This window comes from Scyliorhinus canicula, chromosome 2, assembly GCF_902713615.1.
Source record: "Scyliorhinus canicula chromosome 2, sScyCan1.1, whole genome shotgun sequence".
In the NCBI taxonomy this organism is placed as follows: domain Eukaryota; kingdom Metazoa; phylum Chordata; class Chondrichthyes; order Carcharhiniformes; family Scyliorhinidae; genus Scyliorhinus; species Scyliorhinus canicula.
Window position 1 is genome coordinate 198047336 of NC_052147.1, and position 27779 is coordinate 198075114.

The following is a 27779-nucleotide window of genomic DNA, read 5'->3' on the forward strand; positions in this document are numbered from 1 at the left end:
GACACAGGCAATAGAGTTTTGGATGGCTTTAGGTTAACTGGCAGTAGAATGTGGATCGGCAGCCAGAAGTCTTGGAATAGTCAAGTGTAGAGGGAACAATGTCAGGAATGACAGTTTTGGCAGCAGATGGGTTGAGACAGGGGTAATGTTCTGGAGAGGAAAATAGGTGCTCTTACTTAGTGATAGTAAAAATGAGGTTGAAAAACTATCTTGGGGTCAAATTTGGCACCAAAGTTGCAGATGGGTTGGCTTCATGCAAGACTGTTGCCAGGGGAAAAAATGAAGTTGCCTGCTGCAGAATTAAATTCAGTGGGGAGCTGGAAATGAAGGCTTTGGGCTTGCCAATATTTAATTGAAGGACATTTCTAGTCACGGTACTCATGGATGACAGCTAAGCAGTCTGAAAATTTAGCAACAGGAGAGGGGGGGGGGATGTGAAATAAAGTTTAAATTAGTTTGAGCAGTGTCAGTCCAGTTCCCTGACTTGTGACAATAAGTGATTATTATTATTATTATTACGTCATCGGTAGATAATTGCCTATAAGTGGCTCAGGCGCCCCATCTCAAATAATTATACTGTTAAAGTATACTGTTGGAAACAATAGTGGCAAATAGATTTCGATGCAAATGAGTGTTAACCTTCTAAGATATAGAAAAGAAGGTACTTTTCTAATAGTGCAAAGCTAGAAGTGAGGTCTAAAAGGGATTACAAAAGAACAAAGAAGAAAATTACAGCACAGGAACAGGCCCTTCGGCCCTCCCAGCCTGCGCCGATCCAGATCCTTTATCTAAACTTGTTGCCCATGTTCCAAGGATCTACGTCCCTCTGTTCCCCGCCCATTCATATATCAGTCCAGATGCACTTTAAATGATGCTATCGTGCCCGCCTCTACCACCTCTGCTGGCAAAGCATTCCAGGCACCCACCACCCTCTGCGTAAAAAACTTTCCACGCACATCTCCCTTAAACTTTCCCCCTCTCACCTTGAAATTGTGACCCACTTGTAATTGACTCTTCGAAAAAGCTTGTTGCTATCCACCCTGTCCATACCGCTCATAATTTTGTAGACCTCAATCAGGTCTGTGTGGAGTCTGCACGTCCTCCCCGTGTGTGCGTGGGTTTCCTCCGGGTGCTCCGGTTTCCTCCCACAGTCCAAAGATGTGCGGGTTAGATGGATTGGCCATGATAAATTGCCCGTAGTGTCCTAAAAAGTAAGGTTAAGGGGGGGTTGTTGGGTTACGGGTATAGGGTGGATACGTGGGTTTGAGTAGGGTGGTCATTGCTCGGCACAACATCGAGGGCCGAAGGGCCTGTTCTGTGCTGTACTGTTCTATGTCTCTGTCTATGTCTCCTCTCAACCTCCGTCTTTCCAATGAAAACAATCCTAATCTACTCAACCTTTCTTCATAGCTAGCACCCTCCATACCAGGCAACATCCTGGTGAACCTCCTCTGCACCCTCTCTAAAGCATCCACATCCTTCTGGTAATGTGGCGACCAGAACTGCATGCAGTATTCCAAATGTGGCCTAACCAAAGTCCGATACAACTGGAACATGACCTGCCGACTCTTGTACTCAAAACCCCATCCAATGAAGGCAAGCATGCTGTATGCCTTCTTGACCACTCTATCGACCTGCGTTGCCACCTTCAGGGTACAATGGACCTGAACTCCCAGATCTCTGTACATCAATTTTCCCCAGGACTCTTCCATTGACCGTATAGTCCGCTCTTGAATTAGATCTTCCCAAATGCATCACCTCCCATTTGCCTGGATTGAACTCCATCTGCCATTTCTCTGGATTGGGGGTACCACAAACTCAGAAATGCAATTAGGAAATTCCAAGTGATGGAAAGGTTAAAGAACCATAGGTTCAATGCCAGCTATTCCCTCCATGCATGCTATATTTGTCATGTCATGTCTCAAGTTATCCGTACTCTATCCCGATTATTTTCTAAATTGTATTTCATAGAATTTACAGTGCAGGAGGAGGCCATTTGGCCCATTGTGTCTGCACCAGCTCTTGGAAAGAGCACCCTACCCAAGGTCAACACCTCCACCCTATCCCCATAACCCAGGAACCCCACCCAATACCAAGGGCAATTTTGAACACCAAGGGCAATTTATCACGGCCAATCCACCTAACCTGCACATCTTTGGACTGTGGAAGGAAACCGGAGCACCCGGAGGAAACCCACGCACACACGGGGAGGATGTGCAGACTCCGCACAGACAGTGACCCAAGCCAGAATCGAACCTGGGACCCTGGAGCTGTGAAGCAATTGTGCTATCCACAATGCTCTTTGAATTAATCCAAATTCACTGCTCGTTTCCCTAGGGAGCACCTTCCAAAGAGTGCTCTGAATGCTTCTACAGATAAATTTTGAATGCTAATCTTCCAACTATCTGCCCAATTAGCACATCACACATCCTACAATAGCACATCACATTCACAGTTGAAATCTGCCATCCTCATTAACTTTGCAGCAATTGCAAATTTAGTAACTGTGCTCAATACTATTCTCACCTGCTTTTTAAAAAGAAAAGCACTTACTTTTCAAAAAACACACAGATATGTAGCATCTTTAATGTAATAAAAAAAAGTCCGAAGCACTTAACAGGAGCGTTAACAAAATTTTATACTGTTCCATATAAAGAGATGTTCAAACAGGTGCCCAAAAGCTTAGTCAAAAAGTTAGGTTTTAAGGAGCATCACAAAAGAAGGAAAGAGACACGTGAGATTTAAAGAAGGGAATTCCAGAGCTCAGGGTCTTGACAGCCAATGGCACAGCAGTCAACAATTAATCAATTGCCTTTAAAAAGGCCAGAATTCGAAGAATACACAACTTAGAAGATTGTAAATTAAAGAAGTTTAAAAAGTGGTCGGCATGGTAGCAATGTTGCTTCACAGCTCCAGGGACCCAGGTTCGATTCCCGGCTTGGGTCACTGCCTTTTCGTCCGCATGTATTCCCAATGTCTGCATGGGTTTCCTCCGGGTTCTCCAGTTTCCTCTCACAATCCAAAGATGTGCAGGTTAGGTGAATTGGCCATGCTAAATTGCCCTTAGTTACTGGGATGGGGTGGAGTGTGGGCTGAAGTAGGGTCTTTCTAAGGGCCAGTGCAGACTCGATGGGCTAAATGGCCTCCTTCTGCACTGTTAATTCTATGATTCTATGAAGGGGCAAGGCCATGGAGAAATATGAAAATGCGAATAAGAATTTTAAGATCAAAGTGTTACTTAATTGGGAATGTATGTAAACTGCATCCATTGATAAAACAGTACAAAAATTGCAATGCTTGATTATTTTTGATGCTTGGAAGTTATAATCATATTCAATATTTTTTACTGGCGAGGGGGTTGAGATGGAAGAGACAAAAATGTCAACTAACGTTCACAAATTAAATCACGTTTATGGGATCATCTGGCTTTCTTTAATGCCAGTCTCAAAACACTGACCAAAGTATCCATTATTCAATATTAAATTGTAGAAGCTCGAACGGAATTCCAGGAAAAACAAGTGAGTCCACTTTTGAGGTACACACGTCATTACAATTTGGACATTAAAACTTTTTTTTAAGGACAGCTTCCATTGCTAGCTAATTTAAAAGTAATACTGTAATTAAAGGAAAATTATTCATTTTAAAATTTGACTTTAAACATGTTATGCAATTATCTAAAAAGGGAACAGTCGTAATTTGTGATCCCCAATTTGAGAGCTGAATGTTAACAAGGACAATACATAGTTAGTCTTGAAGATATATCCAATTACATTTTTTAAAGTATTTTTATTCAAGTTAACATTTACAAAACATTACATCACAAAATAAAATAAACCCAGCACCCCCCCCCCCCCCCCGCCCCAAACCAATCAACCCCCTCCCAAACAGTTGATGGTAACTAGGTCCCCGAAATTCAGAATAAATAAAAGAAGCTGACCTCCACCCAATAGAACCCACCTACGAGCAATCAGTGAGGCAAAGATTAAAACATCTGTTCCTGCTCCCACCTTCAACTCCGTCAGTTCTGACACCCTGAATACCAGGCTCCAAGTCCACATGCAAGACCGCCGACATGGTGCTTAAGAACGCCTCCAGAATTTCTCCAACTTCGGGCAGGTCCAGCTGGGCCCCACTCACACCTCTCACAAATATCCTCTGCCCCCACAAATAGCCGGCTCAGCCATGACTTTGTCAGGTACGCCCGGTGTACCACCTTTAGCTGTATTAACCCCAGCTTCGCATACGAGGTTCAGACATTCACCCACCGCAGCACCTCGCACCACAGCCCGTCCTCCAGCTCAATCCTCAACGCCTCCTCCCATTTGGTCATGACCCCCTCCAGGGACACCTTGGGCCTGATTCGCCCCAAACATTTCTAAATTCATTTGTGGCGGGATTTTGCCACCGGATTTGCCGCCAAGTTCCCCACCACCATTCAACGATAATTAGTCACCTTTTTGGCCCCTGGGAAGTTTCTCACCGGTTCAGCACACACTTAGAAATTTTTTTTTAGCGCTGGGGAGCTGAACTCAGAAATCGGGCTGCCATTTTGAAAATGTGCCCCGATCTCTAAGTGAGCTTGTGGGGCCCCCACACCCCCCACCCATGGGCAATGTCATTCCCCACACACATGGACACTACCTCATATCCCACAAGTGAGGACACCCTGCTATTCAGTTCCTGGGGGTTCCCTCTTCAGCCCTCCCTCCCCCCAAGCCACTTATAGCACCTTCCAGGACCCCCACCCGTCAGCCGCCCCAAGGCCCCTACTTATCTGCCCTACACATCCCCACTCCAACCACCCACCCACCCCTCCACCCTCCTTTCATAGGCATGGCCCCCCTCACCCTCTGGCCCTTGCCAGTGCCACCCTGGCACCCTTGCATTTCCACCCTGGCACCTAGGCAGTGTGCCAGCCAGCTTGGCAGTGCCATCTAGGCACCTTGGCAATGCTAGGGTGGCAATGCCAAAGTGCCAGCTGGGCATTGCCAAGGCACTCACATTCCACCTGAAGGGCCAGGTGGCCACCCTGCGCTGACCCTAACCACCCAGGGGTCTCTGATGGCCTGGAAGACACCCTGGGAGGTATTCCATCTGATCCACATTTGTGTGGTCCAGTACTTAATGGCGCCCGGCTGCAGTCCTGCTGGGGATCCCGGGTAAGTTCGCAGAAGCGGGTTGGTCACGACTCTTGTGGGCGTGTTTCAGATTCCGAAGGCTCGTGGGACTTGGGTGAATCCCACAAGGCGTGAAGACTGCTGGTAAGCCCGCAAGAGGGCTCTCCCGGCATTCACCATCCACACTGCACTCAAGCGAGAATGCAACGCGGACAATGGATCATGGCCCTTCTCTTCTTCCTAAATTCTCCTAAGAAACCTCCAACCCCATTACCGACGACACCCCCTCCAGCAACGAGGAGGAATGTGCTACCGGAAAGGTCGGAAAGACCATTTTTGCAGTGTCCCGCACCTGCATGTATCTTCATAAGACACAAGACCAGAATTAGGCCCTAATGCACCTAAAACCCTCCCCACAAGGAACCCAAACTTTGCCCCCAACTCCTCCAAACTCGTGAACCGCCTTTCCAAAAACAAATCCTTCATCCCCTCTTTCCTCCCATCTCCAAAACCTCTCATCTATCCTCCCCAGCTCCCAAACCCATGATTCCCTCGAATTGACATCCTCGAACCCGCCCTAACCTAAAGTGCTGCCAGAGTTGCCTCCACATTTTCAGCATGGCAACCAGCACAGGACTCCTAGAACACCTCCCTGTGGCAAAAGGGAGCGGCGCCATTGCCAGCACTTGCAACCCCGACCCCCTACAGGAACCTGCCCCCAGCCTCACCCACAAAGTCTCCGTCTCCCTGTTCCAGCCCACACCTTCTCTGCATTCACCACCCTGTAATAGAACAAGTTTGAAATGGCAGCACCCCCCCCCCCCCCCCCCCCAAACTCTGCCCCTGGAGCAGACATGACAAAACTTCCACTTTTACCCAAGTTCAGCTTGTAGCCTGAAAATGTTCCAAATCTCCTAAGCAGTCCCACTGTATCCCCTACGGAAGAGCTTGGGTCCGAAATATACATCAGATCATCAGTGTACAGCGACACCCTATACTCCGCTGACTGCCCCCCAACCCCTTTCATTTATCCGAGTCCCCCAACGTCATAGCAAAGAGCTCTAATGCGAGCACAAACAGAAAGGGGAACATCGGGCAACCCTGCCACGTTCCCCTGTGCAACTGAAAGTACTCCGAATTAATTTTTTTTTTATTATTATAAATTTAGAGTACCCAATTCATTTTTTCCAATTAAGGGGCAATTTAGTGTGGTCAATCCACCTACCTGCACATCTTTGGGTTGTGGGGGCGAAACCCACGCAAACACGGGGAGAATGTGCAAACTCCACACGGACAGTGACCCAGAGCCGGGATCGAACCTGGGACCTCGGCGCCGTGAGGCAGCAGGGCTAACCCACTGCGCCACCGTGCTGCCCTCACTCCGAATTAATTTAATTTGTTCTCGCACACGCCATCGGATCCTTATACAATTTCACCCATGCCACAAACTTAGGCCCAATCCCAAACCACTCCAACACCACAAACAGATAGCTCCACTCTACCCTATCAAATGCCTTCTCTGCATTCAGTGCCACCAGCATCTCCAACTCCCTTCCTTCCTTCTGCTGGAGAAAGCACCACATTAAACAGCCGCCGCACATTTGACGACAACTGCCTTCCCTTTACAGACCAAGTCTGATCCTCCCCAATCACCTTCGGAAGGTATACCACCAATCTAGGCGGCAGCACCTTGCCAAATTTGTGGCATTCATTTTCAGCAGATATGGGCATGTACAGCCCACACTCCACTGGATCCTTGTCCTTTTTAAGCAGCAATGAAATGGATACCTGACCCACCGTCTCTGGCAATGTCCCCTGACCATTGCATCCGCAAACATTTCTGCCAACAGTGGTGCCAACGTATCCTTAAACTTTTATAAAATTCCACTGGAAAACCATCTGGCCCCGGTGCATTCTCCCTATTGACACCTGCACTTCCTCCACCCCCCACTGGTTCCTCCAATCCCGCCCTCTCGCCCCTCCACCCCCACTGGCTCCTCCAATCCCACCCTCTCGCCTCTCCTACTTCAGGACACTCCTATAGCTCCAAACTCTCCCTCATATCCAACACAACCTCCAGTAGCACTGATTAATACAGCTCCCTGTAGAACTCTTCAAAAACTTTGTTCACCTGCTCCGATGCCACCACCAACTCTCCTGTTCCATCGCTGATCCGAACAATTTATCTTGCCACTGCAGCCGGTGGAGCTAGTCCGCTAATAAGCAACTGGCCTTCTTCCCATACTCATACACTATTCAACTCCCCTCGTCCGCCTCAGCTACCGAGCCACCTTTACTGTGGACAGAAGATCAAACCTCGCCTGTAGCTACTTCCGCCTCGCTAGAAGACCCAGCGTCAGGTCCTCCGCATACCTTCCATCTGCCTCCAAGATCTCCTCTATCAAATGCTGCCGCTCTTTGCTTTCCTGCCTGTCCCCCTATGCCTTAACGAGATGATGTCGCCCCTCACTACCCCTTTCAAAACTTCCCATACCACTAACAGTGGAACCTCCTCATTCCGATTGAACCTACGTAATCTTCAATCTCCTTCCTCATTTTGTTACAAATATTTGGGTCTGCAACAGTCCCATATCAAGCCTCCACACTAACGTCTGAGCTGACCCCTTCTCCATGACCATGCCCACCCAGTGTGGAGCATGGTCCATAATAACAATTCTCTGTCTTCCTCACCCCCCGCTCACAGTGCCTTAATCATCATGAGAAAAATCAATCCTCAAGTACACATTGTGTACTGGTGACAAGAACAAATACTTGCTGTCCCGCGGGTATTGGTGAAAAGAATGAATACTCTCTTTCACACCTCCCAGGCCCACCGAATCTGGTCCATACAGGTTCCAATGACAGTGGCCTCTCCCCCCACCTCACTCCCATTCATTAGCCAACTTGCGTTCGCTAGTTAGGTAGCCCCTGCCAAAGCCCCATCCACCATACAATAAACCAAACCAACACTAAATCCACCCACACCTTCCAAATTCCCATCCAATAATCCCTCAGACCCCCAAACAATCAAATCCGGACCAGCTGGCAGAGGTGTTCGCGGACATCTTTAACCTGCCCCAACTCCACTCAGAGGTCCCCGTCTGCTTCAAGAAGACCACCATCGGTGCCAAAGAAGAACCAGGCAACTTGCCTCAATGACTACCGTCCGGTGGCCCTGACTTCAGTCGTAATGAAGTGCTTCGAGAGGTTGATCATGAAACGCATCACCTCCATACTCCCAAAACGCCTTGATCCACTGCAATTCGCATACCGCCGCAACCGGTCCACAGCAGACGCCATCTCCCTGGCCCTACACTCATCCCTAGAGCATCTCAACAAGGACTCCTACATCAGACTCCTATTTACTGACTACAGCTCCGCCTTCAACACCATAATCCCAGCCAAGCTGACATCAAAGCTCCAAAACCTAGGACTTGGCTCCTCACTCTGCAACTGGATCCTCGATTTTCGGACCAACGGACCACAATCAGTAAGAATGAACAACGACACCTCCTCCACAATAGTCCTCAATACCGGGCCCCGCTAGGCTGCGTACTTAGCCCCCTACTCTACTCACAGTACACACACGACTGCGTGGCAAAATTTGTAAATTTGGTTCCAACTCCATCTACAAGTGTGCTGATGATACGACCATAGTGGGCCGGATCTCGAATAACGACGAGTCAGAATACAGGAGGGAGATTGAAAGCCTAGTGGAGTGGTGTAGCGACAACAATCTCCCCCTCAATGCCAGCAAAAGTAAAGAGCTGGTCATTGACTTGAGGAAGCAAAATACTGTACACACCCCTGTCAGCATCAACAGGGCCGAGGTGGAGATGGTTAGAAGTTTCAAATTCCTAGGGGTGCACATCTCCAAAAATCTGTCCTGGTCCACCCACATCGACTACCACCAAGAAAGCACAACAGCGCCTATACTTCCTCAGGAAACTAAGGAAATTTGACATGTCCACATTAACCCTTACCAATTTTTACAGATGCACCATCGAAAGCATCCTAATCTGGCTGCATCACAGCCTGGTATGGCAACTGCTCAGCCCAGGACCGCAAGAAACTTCAGAGAGTCGTGAACACCGCCCAGTCCATCACACTAACCTGCCTCCCATCCATTGACTCCGTCTACACCTGCCTGAGGAAAGCGGGCAGCATAATCAAAGACCCCTCCCACCCATCTTACTCACTCTTCCAACTTCTTCCATCAGGCAGGGGATACAGAAGTCTGAGAACATGCACGAACAGACTCAAAAACAGCTTCTTCCCCAATGTCACCAGACTCCTAAATGACCCTCTTATGGACTGACCTCATTGACACTACACCCTGTATGCTTCATCCGATGCCAGTGTTTATGTAGTTACATTGTGTACCTTGTGTTGCTCTATTATGTATTTTCTTTTATTCCCTTTTCGTCCCATGTACTTAATGATCTGTTGAGCTGCTCGCAGAAAAATACTTTTCACTGTACCTCGGTACACGTGACAATAAACAAATCCAATCCATCCAATCCCTGCTGATCACTACCGACCCCCAAACCATCCCTTCCAAACTACAACATCAAGCAGAAGTAAAAACAAAAACTAAGAAAGAGATACACAAAAAAAAGGTAAAGATCAACCCCAAAGTCCAAACTCATCTTAGTCCCAGCCCTTCACCTTTCACAAACACCTCCACCTCCTCCACCATGTCAAAGTAGAAGTACTTAGAGTTGAGTCACCCTGAGCTTCGTTGGGTAGGCCACCTTAAACTTCACATGACTCTTGTATAATGCCTTCGTCCGACCAAAGGACGCCCGCAGTAAAATCCTGGCATATCTGAATACCAATGCCTAACCACCTCACCTCTCGTTTCAGCTTCGCCCTTCTCAATCCTTCCCATTCACCTGGTAACTGTGGAAGCATACTATTACAGCCCTCAGTGGCTTATTCACCTTTAGCTGCAGCCAGAGTGACCGGTGGGCCCTGTCCAACTGAGTGGGAGGAGTCCTCCTGCTCACCCTTCAATGAAGTGAACATCTCTGCAAAGTATTCTGTCGCCTCCGGTCTCTGCAGCAGTCCCGCAATCCTCAGATTCTGCCTTTGTGACCTGTTCTCCACGTCCTCCACTTCAGCTGTCAGACCTTTATTGCTGTCCACCACCCTCCACGCCCGTCGAGGTAAACTGGTTGCTTTGCTGCGACAATGCCTCCTCCACCCTCTTCAACACCTCTCCTTGCTCCCGTACCTCCATCAACGTCTTATATATCTATCTAAAGTCAGCCGAACTGAAACTGCCATATCAGACCCTGAAATAGTAGCACGCCTCAAGAGAAATGTTACAAGCAAATTACTGCGGATGCTGGAATCTTTGACAAAGAGTCACCTGGACTCGAAATGTTAGCTCTTTTCTCTCCCTACAGATGTGGTCAAACCTGCTGAGATTTTCTCGCATTTTCTCTTTGGTTTCAAGAGAAATGTTACTACACCATACCTTCCTCCACTCCTACAGATCCTCCCACTTAATAAATGGTGTTTTTTTAATATGCATATATGCTCAATGCTTTATGGAATTAATCAGTATATTGTATATCATGCAGAATTTAAGATATATAACCCAAAACTTCTGCCAGATTTTAAAAAGTTTTGCAAAAGCCCAACACTGTGCTGCAGCAAGGCCTCATCCAACTTCCAAAACAAAATAAAAAAGAGCACTGCGATATTTCTCATAGTTCAAAGAAAGAACTGCCCATTTAGTGCTTTTCACATCCCCTGGACATGCCGAAAGCACTTCACAGCCAATTCTGAAGTGTAGTCTTTGTTATATTCTAGGGAAACTCAGCAACCAATTTTCAAAGTCCTGTCAACAATGATGCACATGAGGGGGGGCTCTGGTGTGAGGTGCCCTGGATAGAGAATGCCTCCACCTCGTGCGCGAGGTTGGGACTGATACAGCTGAAGGTGGTATACAGAGCACACCTCACAAGGGCGAGGATGAGCCTATTCTTTGAAGGAGTCGAAGATGTGCATGAACGTTCCGGGGGGCTGCCCGCTAATCACGTTCATATGTTTTGGTCCTGTCCAAACCTAGAGGATTACTGGAAGGAGGTTTTTGGGGTAATTTCTAAAGTGGTGCACGTGAAACTGGACCCGGGTCCCCGGGAGGCCATATTCGGGGTGTTGGACCAGCCAGGGTTGGAAACGGGTGCGGAGGCAGATGTTGTAGCCTTCACCTCGTCGATCGCCTGAAGGTGGATCCTGATAGGTTGGAGAGCAACCTCTCCACTCTGTGCCCTGGTGTGGGGACCTGTTGGAATTCTTGACTCTTGAGAAGGTTAAATTTGAACAGAGGAGAAGAATGAAGGGGTTCTACAATTCATGGGCATTATTCATTATGCACTTTCAAGAACTGGATAACATCAAACATTAGTTGGGGCGGGTGGGTGCGAGGGTTGGGGGGCTGTGTGTGTTAATGGCGACAATGGGTGATCCCTAATTCATTTTTGTCATTTGTTTGTGTGAACATGCGGGCTAATGTTTGGGGTTTGGTGGGAGGATGGGATCATTGTTATTGATTAGGGGATTGACATATTTGTTACTGATTATTGTTTCTTTTTGGTGGGTGTATATTTGGGAGAAAATGTGAAAAGGGAGGAGAATAAAAACAATGATGCACATGACCAGATAATCTATTTAATGATGTTGACCATGGGAGGAATAATGGCCAAGACACTGGGAGAACAGTCAATAGCGCTATGGCATATTTCATGTCCATTTCAGAGACGACTGTTTAATATTTTTAGTACTGCACTAAGTCTCTGGTGTAATACTTAAACTCAAATGTTTAAACTTGGGAGGAGAGCGCCACAAGTGCAATGAGTGATGCAACAGGTGTAAGTGTTTACTGATAGAGGACAGACTCACAAAATATCCCCCCCCCCCCCCACCAAAGTATTATTTTGAACAGCCATTAACAATGGGGTACATGGAAGGTTAGTCAGGATGTACGCCTTGGAATCTGAAGTGAAACAGACTCAGTGATAAGTCCAAAGACTAGTTTGAGTATTGGAGTAAATAAGATAATCAGGAAAGATGACAAAGGACGTTAAGTGCAATGTCCGCAACAGGAGTTGAAATAATTCTCACAATTTCTTTCTGGCAGAATGAACAGTAAATCAATAATCAAGACACAAAATCCAGGGGATTAACAATTTTCTGGTCAGTGTAATGAAAGTCTATTACATAGCAAATAAGGGAGAAAAGAAAGAAAAATGTCAGTGCAACTCATGACAAATGTTGAATGCGCCCAGGTATTAGTCGCTCATTGTACCATCAAGTGCATAATTTTTACCTCCCTTAAAAAGCTTACCAGATCTCCTATTTCATCAGAGAAAACGTTGATGTCCAAACCCTTAAGGAAATTCCATTTTGCTTAACAATTTGCCTCCATTTTTGCCGAGTCTGATTAATTATTACTGGGCGGCCAACATCGCTATGATAAGGAAGTGGATGGTGGGTACGGGGTCTATCTGGGAGCAGATGGAGGCGGCTTTGTGCAGGGGCTCCAGCCTGGCAGCCTGGTCACGGCTCCTCTACCGCTGCCGCCGGCCAGGTACTCCACCAGCCCGGTAGTGGTTAGTGGTGGCGACCCTGCAGATATGGGGCCAGTGGAGGAGGCATGTAGGGGAGACGGGGGCGTCGATTTGGGCGCCAATCTGCGACAACCATCGGTTTGCACCCGGGAGTATGGATGGGGGGTTTCGAGCATGGCGGCGGGCGGAGGTGGGCGATATGTTCCTGGAAGGGAGCTTTGCGAGTTTGAGGAGCTTGGAGGAGAAATTTGGACTGGTAAGGGGAAATGATTTTAGGTACCTACAGTTGCGGGACTTTGTTCGTAGACAGGTCCCATCTTTCCCACGCCTCCCGCCAATGGGGATCCAAGACAGAATAGTCTCTAGGGGGGAAGAAGGGGAGGGTAGAGTCTCTGGTATTTATACAGTGCTCATGAGGGAGGAAGGGTCCCAGACGGATGAACTGAAACTTAAATGGGAGGAGGAGCTAGGCAGGGAAATGGAGGACGGGCTGTGGGCACAGGCCCTGAGTAGGGTCAATTCGACCGCAACATGTGCCAGGCTCGGCCTGATTCAATTTAAGGTCGTTCACCGGGCCCACATGACGGTGGCTCGGATGAGCAAATTCTTTGGGATAGAGGACAAATGCGCTAGGTGCGCGGGAGGACCAGCGAACCACGTTCACATGTTTTGGGCATGCCCTAAACTTAGGGGGTACTGGGAGGGATTTGCGGGCGTCATGTCCCGGGTGCTAAAAACAAGGGTGGCGATGGGTCCAGGGGTGGCAATTTTTGGGGTGGAGTAGGAGGGATAAAATGGCAGGTAGTACCTGTGGGAGAGGAGCGGGCTTGTGCAGTATGTTACGATTGAAATATTGAATATACGTGGATGTTTGCACATTTTTGCCTTTTTTGCTTTCTTTCTGTTGATGTCTGTAACTGTTTACAAAGCCACAAACTACTTCAATAAAATTGTTTATTAAAAAAAACAATTTGCCTCCATTTATTATCTTACCTATATACAGAATATAGAACAATCAACTATTTGCAAAATGAGAAACTACTATTATTTCAGATTCTTCTTGCGGTGCTGCTCAAAAGTTGAGCATCATAGCCAAGAAGCTTCCTAATAATCTGAGAGTGTGATTGAACATGATCCTGTTCAGTTCCCACTGATTGTAACTCCAAGTAACTTAAAACCTTTACTCTGTATCTATTTTTTATTACAGGTCATCAATAAAACAGTAATTAGAGGATGTCACACTGCAAGAACCATATGTGACTGTGAATGAAGATTTAACTTATTTTAAATGCATAAACAGAAAAATATTAAATCAAAGAATAGAATAAGTTATTATTCCACAATCCCATTTGTCAAGAAAACTAGCAGAAAATGGTTTATAAAAACTTATTTTCAAACTTTTGTTTCCTAAGCAATTAGTGCCTTTACATGAAATATACTTGCAACCCTGAAATTAATACATCTTTATAAACAAGAACATTTCAGGAAATGTACTTTAATCAGTTAACGGGAAGAAGTTTTATTTGAACGCAATACACAAATGTTTAGAACTGATTAAGTGTTATATATTTTTGTTACTCATTCTCAGAATGTGAGCACTGACAAGGCCATCATTTAATGCACATCCTGGGTGTCCTCGAACAGTCGACACCGAGTTTGTCTCTTGAACCACTGCAGTCCATGTAGTTAAAATGCTCTCAGAACACAGTCAGGTGGGGTCTTTGTGGATTTTGGCTCAGCACTGTATATCCAAGTCCGAATGGTGAGAGATTTGGAGGGAAGTTTAGATTAATTTGTTCCCAAGCACCTGTTGCTTTTCTTCTAAGTGGTGGAGGTTGTGGGTTTGGAAAATGTCAAAGAAGTCTCATAGTAGTGCATTCTGAATATATACAGACAACCATGATATTCCAATGTTGAAGAAAGTGGATGCTTAACCTAGATCAGATAGATTCTGATCAAGGGTTTTTTATTTGTTGGGATGTGGAAATTCCTGACAGGAAAGCATTTGTAGCCCATCCCGAGTAACCCTTGAACTGATTTGGCTTGCAAAGCCATTTCGGAGAGCGGTGGAGTCTGGAGCCGCAAAAAAGGCCAGACATGGCAAGGGTGGTTTTTATGACAAATCGATGACAGTTTCATGGTCACCATTACTGAGACTAGCCTTCAATTCCAGATATTCAGTGAATTTAAATTCCACCATATGGTAGTCAAATTTGAGCCAGTGCCCCCAGAGCATGAACTGGGTCTCCAGATTACTAGTCTGGTGACAAGTCAAGCAGACTAATGTGTCTTAAAACATATCAATGTTTCAAGTGGTGCGACAACCGCATCCATCAAGGCAAATGAACAGGATTCAATCATACACCTGACCCGACCTATGGCTTTAGTGGGAAGTTAGGAGGCCAGCCATCGGGATTAAGGATGTTTTGTTTCCATTCCAGATTTTTTTTTTTAATTTGAAGTACCCAATTCTTTTTTTCCAATTAAGGGGCAATTTAGTGTGGCCAATCCACCTACTCTGCGCATCTTTGGGGTGTGGGGGTGAGACATGCAGACACGGGGAGAATATACAAACTCCATATGATCAGTGACCTGGGGCTGGGATCGAACCCAGGTCCTCAGCGCCGTGAGGCGACAGAGCTAACCACTGCACCAATGTGCCGCCCCTATTTCCATTCCAGTTCACTGGGTTCTGATATTCCTCAAAATCTTGTGTGCAATCTGTAGACTCTGCCAAATGCGGGCCAGTTGGTGCATGAAGGTTCTTCCAGGTGAGGCATCTGCCGGTTTGTGCACTCCTTCCAACATCTCAACTTTGCCTCCATGTGCTCCTGAAATCTCTCCATGTGTTTGGTATCTTCCCAAAACAAAACCTTCACCATCTTGGTCAGTTACATGCCAGGGATTCCCCATGAGTCGGTGGGAATATTTGAACTCCTCAGGGATGTTTTGAGGACATCCCTAAAAAGTGCAACTTAATAGCATTGCCGAAGATACCGTCCTTCACTTTGCTGATAATTGGGAATAGACTGATGGAGCGGTAATTGCTCTGATTGGACGTGTCCTGCTTTTTGTGGAGAGGACATACTTGGGCAACGTTCACATTGCCAGGTAGTTACCAGTGCCAGATCTGTTTGAAATCTATCCCATTTAGCATGGTGTTGGTGCTACACAACACAATGGAGGATATCCTCAAAGTGAAGGCTGGACTTTATCTCCACAAAGATATATGATGGTAACTTCTACCAATACCATCATGGACAGATGCATCTGCGAGTTTGGCTCTTGAGGAGGAGGAAAAGTACGCTTTTCTCTCTTGTTGGTTCCCTCACCAGCTGCAACAGACCCAGTCCAGCAGCTACATCCTTTATAACTCAGACACCCCAATAAGTAAGCGTTTCCTATCCATTCTAGGTGATGGACATTGAAGATGGGACATATGTGTGGAACAGCTCAGACTCCACTCACAGTTTGTGAGAAAACATGTTCCCTCAAGTCAGTGAATACAAATACATATGATGTCAATTAACATGAAAAGATGTTTTATACTGAACTTAGCGACAACTGATAATTAAACTATATTCTGCGAATTATCAACATTATTGTAATTGATAGTCCTGACATAAAGTAATTCAAGACTGCTGAACTGAAAGAACAATTTGAAATAAAACTTTAACTGGAATCCAGATTTTCGACATGCCAAAGTATGATTATGTGATTATCGGGATTCAGTTAGGGATCACACCATCTTCACATCAGTCTGCTGAATGTTGCATGCTGTATTTTTGCAATCAACTGGGGTATCATTTCATTAATTACCAGTCATTATGTTACAATCCTTCACACATCAATTACAAAGTAGCACTGACAGCACATCCACCACCACAACAGAGGCAAAAAAGTTGAATTAATCCTACAAACAAATTTGAGTACATCAATATACAGCTGTAATGAAAAGTTTAACTACAATCCACAAATATGAACCTCAAATAATGTCAACAAATATCTGACCCATGAAAGATCTTCATGCCTTAAAATGCAGATAAAATCAAGCGGTAATCTATACAGCAAAACTTTGCCACATGCACTGTATTTGTCTGTGGTCTGACACGAGGCCACAAATAAGCATTAAATTCACTGGTTAATGAAGAGGCACATCATAGCCTCCATCTATTAACACAAATATACTGGATAAGCAATTTTAAGTATGAGATTCAGTCAGCCTATAAACTACTCAAACTACTCCTTTAGTTTATTCCAGGATTCTAACTGGTTTGCACTTTGTCATTTCTATATATCTACAATTTAATCATTTTATTCATCTAGCTATTTGTAAGTAGATACAATGTCAAGATGTTAATCTATGTTTAAAAAAACCCTGCCCGGTTGTGTGGAAATACAGTATGTAGATGTATCCAATTAACAGTTAATTTGTTTCATAAATGACGTCTTGTCAAATTTTCAGAGCACAAAATATGCATCTTGGAACAGTACTAATCCCTTTTTCCAGTTGTGATTAGATACACCACGCAGAAACTGAAAGCGCCCTACTGTTTTAAAGAAAACAAAGTCCCCAAAGAGAGTGTTCCACTAGATGTCACAGCGTAATGTCAGAAAAAAAAGTTACGTAGGCTGGAGAAACATCAGACCACCAATCGCCTCATCCTATCACTACAACCCAACACTAACTGGCATACAAGTGTCACTTCTCCATTTTATCATACTTCATAATACTGACTTAAAATGCTTCAAGTGAACGATTTGAAACTTTGCAACTGAACAATATTATACTATACAATAAATTAAGTGAGTGGCTGTAGAGGTCCCGATTGAACCAATGTTTTACTACTTCTGGTTTTCTCAATCAGCAGTTACCCTGAACTTGTGCAGAAAGCAGCTCACACACCACATCAGTGTATTTATTATTTAGACATGTCACTGAAACCGTCGCCCGTCTTGGGCCTGAGCCGCATATTCTGAGCGCAATCGCCCTTCCTGACATTAAGAAAATAAGGCTCTCACCTTTAAAACTGGACCGGAACGCGGCCACAGGGGTGTGCACCTCCCCACCGGCCGGGCGGGCAGCCAGCCAGCCGGACAGCCAGCCCGGCTCCTTGCCCCTATTCCCCGTCCCGCCCATTCAAACCGCCACCCACCTCCTCCTGGGGATGGTCCCCGCTGATTTCGCTGCAATGTCCGCGCTCCCTGGCTCCACAGCTCGGCATTGGTTCAGTACTGGTGGAGGTGCCGGCTCGGCTCTCCGCAGGTGCCCCGCCATCACTCGCAGTCGCTGCCGGGCACGGAGCCCCTTGTGCTCTTCCTCCGCCGCCGCCATTCTTCCGTGTTGTGACTGCCAGCCGGGGTCAGAGGGGAACTGACAGCGGCTGTCCCAGCAACCTCTGCGCGCACTCAGCATCAACAGGTGGGGGTGGGAACATGTAGTCAGCATGTCAAATCCACCAAACGTGGGCTTTCACGCATCCAGCTTCAAATCTCCAGAGAGATGAGATTACACACATGGCAATACTGGTTCCGCAAAAGCATTCAGCAAAGTTCCTAGTTGAAAGGCTCTTATTCAAACTTCACTACTATGGAATCCAAGGGTCATTATTAAATTGAATCTGGCACTTCCTAACCAAGAGAAAACCAAGGGCAGTGTGTGAGAATCAGCCTCTGCTAAAGATGCCCACTCCAAGGGTGCCCCTTGCTTACATAATGGTGGAATCATGTTAAGGCCATAGGTGTCTCACTTGCAGCTGGAGAGCTAGCAAGAGATCTTTGCTGCATGTGATGATATGATCTGCATACTCGTCTGCCATTGGGCCAGAACGTCGGCTTACCATTGGCCCTGGTCGGTCATGTGCCTCTCGACCGATTGGCCGAGAGGCTGAGTTAACCACGCCTCTATCAACGAGGTATAAATGCTCAGAAGCCTGACGATCGTTCCTTTCCACTGTAGACGATCGCCAGGCTGTGTTCTAGTTAATTAAAGCCTGACATTGGTAAATCACTCGCCTCGCGTGCAATTGATGGTGCATCAATTTAATTAACTACAACTTTGAAGATGGAGTTCCGCATCAAGCCCGAATGCCTCCGCATCAGCCCGCAAACTCTGAACTCTACAGAACTCTTCAAGCTCTGGCTGACTTGCCTCGAAGGGTTCCTGGCATCTACAACCACCCCCCCCACCGGGGCACAGAAGCTGCACGTCCTCCACTCCAGCGTGGGTATTGCCGCTTACTCAATAATCGAAGACGAAACAGACTATGATGAAGCTATACGGAAGCTAAAAGGACAATTCCTCAAACCCATCAACAGGGTATTCGCTCGACATCTGCTGGCCACCAGAAAGCAGGTCCCCGGTGAGTCTCTAGACCAATACGCCCGGGCCCTCTGTGCCCTGGGGAGAGGTTGCGCCTGTGAAGCGGTGTCCGCTACAGAGCACATGGAGCTACTCGTCAGAGACGCTTACGTGGCTGGGATGCTGTCCCCCGTGATCCGCCAGCGGATGCTGGAAAGAGACGAACTCAGTTTAACGGAGACACTGACTCTCTCCGCCTCCCTGGAGGTCGCAGATCAAAGCGCGCGCACCTATGACCCTGGCCAGGCCGCCTCCTGGCACGCTTCCCACCAGCTACCCACCGCTCCCGGCCTTCCTCAGGCTTGTGCCGCGGGGCGCCCCGATAAATCCGCGGGGCCCCGCTGCTACTTTTGTGGGTACGCTAAGCACCCTCGCTCGCGCTGCCCAGCCCGCTCCGCCCTCTGTAAGAGCTGCGGGAAGAAGGGCCACTACTCCACGGTCTGCCAGGCCAAAACGCTGGCTGCAGCGCTTCTGGAAGCTGCACAGCACTCTCCCCCCCTCTCCCAGGCCTCTGCAAACGGCCTGTGTGCCTCCCTCTCTCCCCCAGGGCCGCCCCAGCTGCTACCGACTCGCGCCCCGCCGGCCGACATGCGCACCTCCCCGGCCCCTCCAGGCCTCTGCCTGCCCGCCGCGCACGTTTCTCCCCCCCCGCCCCCGGGCCCCGGCGCCCGACCGGCTCGCCTCTCCGGGCCTCCCTGGTCCCTGCCTGCCCGCAGCGGCCCTGCTTCCCTCGCTCCCGGACCCCGGCTCCCCCCACCCCCGGGCCCCGGCGCCCGACCGGCTCGCCTCTCCGGGCCCCCCGGTCCCTGCCTGCCCGCAGCGCGACTCGGCTCCCCCCCGCCCCCGGCCCCCCGCACCCGGCCCGCGCGCCTTACCTCCGCCCACAGCTGATGCACCTAGCCGGCGTCCTGGAGCCGGCTTGTGCATCCCCACAGCTGATGCACCTAGCCGGCGTCCTGGAGCCGGCTTCCGCATCCCCACAGCTGATGCACCTAGCCGGCGTCCTGGAGCCGGCTTGTGCATCCCCGCAGCTGATGCCGGTCACTCACCTCTTGGAGCCGGCCTGCGCGCCTCTCCGCTCACAGCGCCGGGAACGCTAGCTCCGCCTCCAGCGGCCACGAGGGCTTCCTGGGCGCCGCCATCTTGGGGTGCCGACCCCACGTGCGGGTCCTGGGCGCCGCCATCTTGGGGCCCCGACCCCACGTGCGGGTCCTGGGCGCCGCCATCTTGGGGAACAGACCTCACCTGTGGATCCTGGCCACCGACTTCCACATCTGCCACGCAAGGTCCCTCCAGCATGGAATCGGACAGCGACGACGGATTTTCTCCACGGCTCGCGGCCGTTCAACTCGACCAGTCTCATCCACGCACGCTCGCCAAAATGACTACGCTGATCCACCTCAACGGCCACAAGACGGACTGCCTGCTGGACTCCGGGAGCACGGAAAGCTTCGTTCACCCTGACACGGTAAGACGCTGCGCGCTCCCTGTCCATCCCGTAACACGCAAAATCGGTTTAGCCTCAGGTTCGCACTCCGTCCACATCACCGGGTGCTGCATCGCGGACCTCACGGTCCAAGGGAAGGTTTTTAAAAATTATAAATTCCTTGTCCTCCCTGACCTTTGCGCACCGGCACTCCTAGGACTGGACTTCCAGTGCAACCTGCAGAGCTTGACTTTTCAATTCGGCGGCCCTATACCCCCCCTCACTGTCTGCAGCCTCGCGTCCCTCAAAGTAGACCCTCCCTCCCTGTTTGCTAACCTCACCCCCGATTGCAAACCCGTCGCCACACGGAGCAGACGGTACAGCGCCCAGGACCGATCCTTCATCAGGTCCGAGGTCCAGAGGTTGCTGACGGAAGGGGTCATCGAGGCCAGCAACAGTCCCTGGCGAGCCCAAGTGCTGGTGGTCCAGACGGGGGAGAAAAACCGGATGGTCATCGATTATAGCCAAACCATCAATCGGTTTACGCAACTGGACGCGTATCCTCTCCCCCGTATCTCTACCATGGTAAACGAGATCGCGAGATACAAGGTCTTCTCAACTGTGGACCTTAAGTCCGCTTACCACCAGCTCCCCATCCGCGCGAGTGACCGACTGTACACCGCGTTCGAGGCTGACGGGCGCCTCTACCACTTCCTTAGGGTTCCGTTTGGCGTCACGAATGGGGTCTCGGTCTTCCAAAGGGAGATGGACCGAATGGTCGACAAGTACGGATTACAGGCTACCTTCCCGTACCTTGATAATGTCACCATCTGCGGCCACGACCAGCAGGACCATGACGCCAACCTCCAGAAATTCCTCCAAACCGCAAAACTCCTTAACCTCACGTACAATAAGGATAAATGCGTGTTTAGCACCGACCGCCTAGCCATCCTCGGCTACGTAGTGCGTAACGGAGTGATAGGCCCCGACCCCGAACGCATGCGCCCCCTGATGGAACTCCCTCTCCCAAATACCCCCAAATCCCTCAAACGCTGCCTAGGGTTCTTCGCATACTACGCCCAATGGGTTCCCAACTACGCGGACAAGGCCCGTCCCCTCATGCAAACCACGACCTTCCCGCCGTCAACGGAGGCCTGCCAGGCCTTTAGCCGCATCAAAGCGGACATCGCAAAGGCCACGATGCGTGCCATCGACGAGGCCCTCCCCTTCCAGGTCGAGAGCGATGCTTCAGAAGTAGCTCTGGCGGCCACCCTGAACCAAGCGGGCAGACCCGTGGCCTTCTTCTCCAGAACTCTCCAGGCTTCCGAACTCCGCCACCCATCTGTGGAAAAGGAAGCCCAGGCCATAGTCGAAGCCGTGCGACATTGGAGGCACTATTTGGCCGGCAGGAGGTTTACCCTCCTCACAGACCAACGGTCAGTAGCCTTCATGTTTGATAATGCACAAAGGGGCAAGATCAAAAATGACAAGATTTTACGGTGGCGGATCGAGTTGTCCACGTACAACTATGATATCTTGTATCGTCCTGGGAAGCTCAATGAGCCTCCTGATGCCCTGTCCCGCGGTACCTGCGCCAGCACGCAGATAGACCGCCTCCGCTCCCTCCACGCAGACCTCTGCCATCCAGGGGTGACCCGCCTACACCACTTCATTAAGGCCCGCAACCTGCCCTACTCTATCGAGGAAGTCAGGACAGTAACCCGTGACTGCCACATCTGCGCCGAGTGCAAACCGCACTTCTACCGCCCCGAGCGCGCACACCTGATCAAAGCATCCCGCCCCTTTGAACGTCTCAGCATTGACTTCAAGGGGCCCCTTCCCTCTAACAACCGCAACATTTACTTCCTGGCGGTTATCGACGAACACTCCCGCTTCCCCTTCGCCATTCCCTGTCCCGACATGACCACATCGACCGTCATTAAGGCCCTACTCTCCATCTTCTCACTGTTCGGCTACCCCGCGTACATTCACAGCGATCGGGGGTCCTCATTTATGAGCGACGAGCTGCGTCAATTCCTGCTTGACAGGGGCATCGCCTCTAGCAGGACGACCAGCTATAACCCCCGGGGTAACGGACAGGTCGAGCGGGAGAATGGTACCATCTGGAAGACCATACTACTAGCCCTCCGGTCTAGAAATCTCCCTATTTCCCGATGGCAAGAGGTGCTCCCCGATGCACTGCACTCTATCCGCTCACTCCTCTGTACTGCAACTAATCAGACACCTCATGAGCGTCTTCTTGTTTTCCCCAGGAAGTCGTCCTCTGGATCCCCTCTCCCGACGTGGCTGGTCACCCCCGGACCCATCTTGCTCCGGAAGCATGTGCGGGTGCACAAGTCCGATCCGTTGGTGGAGCATGTCCAGTTACTCCACGCTAACCCGCAGTATGCGTATGTGGAGTACCCCGACGGTCGGCAGGACACGGTCTCCCTCCGGGACCTGGCACCCGCCGGCGTGCAGCCCCCCCCCCACCACAGACCCCCCCCTCCCCTTTTCACCCCAGCACCCCACTCAGCTTCCCCATCCCTCATCCATGGCGTCTCCACGGCCAGCTCAGGTGACGGAGACTACTCGAGGTCTATCGCTCCCGGACTCCAGGACATCAGCAGGACCATCAGCCGATCCGACGACTCCTCCTCCACTACGGCGCTCGGCCAGGACGTCAAGGACCACCAAACGACTGATCGAATCCATCTAGAGTTCTACGGTCCCATGGACTTCCTTTTGTAAATATTGTTATGTCTGGGCCAGTGGCAAGCCCCCAAATTCGACAAGGGTACGGAGAGAAAATTATTCTCCCGACGGCTACTCATATCATCAGTTCTTCCCCCCCCCCCCCCCCGGGTCTCGTTCACACCCCCCCCCCCCCCCCCCCCGCCTTCCTTCTCCGTAAGGGGTGAATGTGATGATATGATCTGCATACTCGTCTGCCATTGGGCCAGAACGTCGGCTTACCATTGGCCCTGGTCGGTCATGTGCCTCTCGACCGATTGGCCGAGAGGCTGAGTTAACCACGCCTCTATCAACGAGGTATAAATGCTCAGAAGCCTGACGATCGTTCCTTTCCACTGTAGACGATCGCCAGGCTGTGTTCTAGTTAATTAAAGCCTGACATTGGTAAATCACTCGCCTCGCGTGCAATTGATGGTGCATCACTGCCTTTGTCTGCCAAGTCCCACTGAACCACATGATGCTCGATCAATGACTACTAAGGCGAGGCTGTAATCCAACTGAAGGCTTTAATAAGTTAGATGTTTCCCCCAGCAGCTCAGGTACAGAAAGGAAGCTGCTGGGGCGGCACAGGCTCTTATACCCCGCCTTGCAGGGCGGAGCTACTATACAGGCTCGACCAATGGAAAGCATACATTATCTACCAATGGTGTTCCAGCATTACTAGGTACCGTAATGCCTCTACACAGACTACCACATTAACCCCCTGTTAAAAAAAAGAGTCCAGCGGGGTTGGTGGCTTGGTATTACAACTTGGTAACATGGTAGAAGTTATGGTTATGGAGGTACCGTACTACCTCCGTACAGCGTTTTGCCTTATTATCGTAACTATTTACAATTTTACAATTAACTATATACACATTAAAATGAAGCAATCAGTCGATCGAGTGCCCTGGTCGTCCTCTGTGATCGTCGAAGCTTTGGTGGTGATGCCGGTGGAGGTTCGGGCGTCTGTGACTCCAGGAGCGTGGTTTCGATCTCTGTGGCAGCTTCAACACCCCTAGACGGCGCTGGTGGGGAAGCTGATTGACCTGGGAAGGGAGCGTCTGCGGGGTTCATCGGTGGGCGGGGGGGGGGGGGGGGGCTAGATGAGGCCAGCGGAAGAACTGATCCTCCTGGGAAGGGGGCAGCTGTAAGGTGCACCGGTGGGATGGAGGATGAGACTGGTGGTGGGGGTGTGCGCGAGGATCCGGTGGGCGCCAGGTCTCGTAGGGAGATCGTGTCTTGTCGGCCGTCGGGGTACGCCACGTAGGCGTACTGGGGGTTAGCGTGGAGAAGATGGACCCTCTTGACCAACGGGTCCAACTTGTGCGCCCGCACGTGTTTTCGGAGCAGGATGGGTCCGGGGGCTGCCAGCCAGGTCGGGAGCGAGGTCCCAGTGGAGGACTTCCTAGGGAAAACAAGGAGGCGTTCGTGAGGTGTTTGGTTGGTCGTAGTGCAGAGCAGCGACCGGATGGAGTGGAGGGCATCCGGGAGGACTTCCTGCCAGCGGGAGACTGGGAGATTTCTGGACTGTAGGGCGAGTAGGACGGTCTTCCAGACCATTCCGTTCTCCCTCTCTACCTCTCCGTTACCCCGGGGGTTGTAACTGGTCGTCCTGCTCGAGGCAATGCCCTTGCTGAGCAGGAATTGGTGCAGTTCGTCACTCATATCGCTGTGTATGTAAGCGGGGAACCCGAACAGTGTAAAGATGCTATGGAGGGCTTTGATGACAGTGGTTGTGGTCATGTCGGGGCAGGGGATGGCGAATGGGAATCGGGAGTATTTGTCAATCACATTCAGGATGTACGTGTTGCGGTCGGTGGAGGAAAGGGGACCTTTGGAGTCCATGCTGAGGCGTTCAAAGGGACGGGAAGCCTTTATCAGGTGCGCTTTCTCTGGCCGGTAGAAGTGTGGCTTGCACTCCACACAGATTTGGCAATTCCTGGTGGCTGTCCTGACCTCCTCGATGGAAGGTTGCGGGTCTTGACAAAATGGAACAAACGAGTGACCCCTGGGTAGCAAAGATCCTATTGGAGGGCTCGAAAGCGATCCACTTGTGCGTTGGCATATGTGCCGCGGGACAGGGTATTGGGAGGCTCATTTAGCTTCCCGGGACGATACAAGATCTCATAGTTATAGGTGGAGAATTCGATCCTCCACCGCAAGATCTTATCGTTTTTTATCTTGCCCTGCTGTGCATTATCGAACATGAAGGTGACCGACCATTGGTCAGTGAGGAGAGTGAATCTCCTGCCGGCCAGGTAATGCCTCCAATGTTGCACAGCTTCTACTGTGGCCTGGGCCTCCTTTACGACTGAGGAGTGGCGGATTTCGGAAGCATGGAGGGTACATGAGAAGAAGGCCACTGGTCTGCCCGCTTGGTTGAGGGTGGCCGCCAGAGCTACGTCAGACGCGTCGCTCTCGACCTGGAAGGGGAGGGACTCGTCAATGGCGTGCATCGTGGCCTTTGTAATGTCTGCTTTGATGCGGCTGAAGGCCTGGCAGACCTCTATCGACAGGGGAAAAACTGTGGATTGGATCAGAGGACGGGCCTTGTCTGCATAGTTGGGGACCCACTGGGCGTAGTAAGAAAAAAAAACCTAGGCAGCGCTTCAGGGCCTTGGAGCAGTGAGGGAGGGGGAACTCCATAAGGGGGTGCATGCGTTCAGGGTCAGGACCTATAACTCCATTTCGCACTACGTAGCCGAGGATGGCTAGGCGTTCGGTGCTCAACACGCATTTATCCTTGTTATCCGTAAAGTTAAGGATTTTCGCAGTCTGGAGGAATTTCGGAGGTTGGTGTCATGGTCCTGCTGGCCGTGGCCGCAGATGGTGACATTATCGAGATATGGGAATGTTGCCCATAAACCGTATCGGTCAACCATTCGGTCAATCTCTCGCTGGAAGACCAAGACCCCGTTAGTGACACCAAAGGGAACCCTTAAGAAGTGGTAGAGTCGCCCATCTGCCTCGAAGGCAGTGTGCTTGTGGTCACTCGTGCGGATGGGGAGCTGGTGGTAGGCGGACCTAAGGTCCACCGTGGAGAATACCTTGTATTGCGCAATCCTGTTTAGCAGGTCGGATATGCGGGGGAGAGGTTATGCGTCCAGCTGCGTAAACCTGTTGATGGTCTGACTGTCGTCGATGACCATCCTATGCTTCTCCCCGGTCTTTACCACCACTACTTGAGCTCCCCAGGGACTGTTGCTAGCTTCAATGACTCCTTCCCTCAGTAGCCGGTGGACCTCTGACCTAATAAAGATCCGGTCCTGGACACTGTACCGTCTGCTCCTGGTGGCGACGGGTTTGCAATCCGGGGTGAGGTTCGCAAACAGGGAAGGCGGATCGACCTTGAGGGTCGCGAGGGTGCAGACAGTGAGAGGGGGTATAGCGCTGCCAAATTTGAAAGTTAGACTTTGGAGGTTGCACTGGAAGTCTAACCCTAGGAGTGTGGCCGCGCTGAGGTGGGGAAGGATGTAGAGCCGGTAATTTTTGAACTCCTTTCCCTGGACCGTGAGGTTTGCAACACAGAACCCCTTTATCTCTACTGAGTGGGAACCAGAGGCCTGGGAGATTTTTTGATTAACAGGATGGACGGGGAGAGAACAGCGCCTTACTGTGTCGGGGTGTATGAAGCTCTCCGTGCTCCCAGAGTCAATTAAGCAGGACGTCTCGTGTCCGTTGATTAGCACTGTTGTTGTAGAAGTTGAGAGTGTTCGAGGCCGAGACTGGTCCAGGGTCACCAAGGCTAATCGTGGCAGCAGCTAGGGGTTCTCGTCGGGCGGTGTGTGGTCATCTGCACCGAGGTCCTGGGAGTCCATCCAAGATGGCGGCGCCCATTGGTCGCACGTGGCTGTGGGTGCACAAAATGCCGGCGCCCATCCATCGCACGCGGCATCAGCGGAACAAGATGGCGGCGCCCGGAGGCCACACGTGGCCCTGGAGGAGGAAGATGGTGGCGCTCGCTGGCTGCACGTGGCCCGTGGAGAGGGTTGTAGTGGCGGTCCGCCTTCACTTCTGGGGACCGCATCAAACCACCCGGGCCTGGCATACCGCCACGAAGTGGCCCTTTTTGCCGCACCCTTTACATGTGGACGAACGGGCTGGGCAGCGCTGTCGGGGGTGTTTGGCATGACCGCAAAAATAGCAGCGGGGCCCCCCCCGGGGTTGCCAGGCCGACTTGCAGCACAAGCTTGTGGGGGGATGTGGGGCATTGCCTCGGAGTCGGCTGCAGAGGGATTCCACACTGCCCAGGGAGCTGCCGCGCGGTCAGGGGCATGGGCGTGGCCGTTTCGGGAGGCCACATCCAGGGAGCCGGCAAGGGCCCGTGCCTCCTTAAGGCCTAGAGTTTCTTTCTCCAGCAAACGCTGGTAGATTTGAGAAGACAGCATACCCACAACAAAAGCGTCCTGAATCCACAGTTCAGTGTGGTCGTTTGCTAAAACTTGCGAGCAGCTGCAGTTTCTCCCCAACACTAGGAGCACACGGTAGAATTCTTCCAGGGACTCACCAGGAATTTGTCGCCTCGTCGCTAGTTGATGCCAGGCGTAGACCTGATTTAC

The 27779-nt window shown here is 50.3% G+C and overlaps 1 protein-coding gene across 1 annotated transcript in view; it reads right to left on the reverse strand.

Annotated features, from left to right (window-relative positions):
- agps (alkylglycerone phosphate synthase) overlaps positions 1-18074 on the reverse strand; it is a 213311-nt gene extending 195237 nt beyond the window's left edge. Inside the window, exon 1 of the mRNA XM_038789318.1 lies at positions 17854-18074. Within this exon, the coding sequence (XP_038645246.1) occupies positions 17854-18032 (179 nt within the window). The 5' untranslated portion in view covers positions 18033-18074. The remainder of the gene's footprint in view (positions 1-17853) is intronic.
- Between the last annotated feature and the right edge of the window lie 9705 nt (positions 18075-27779).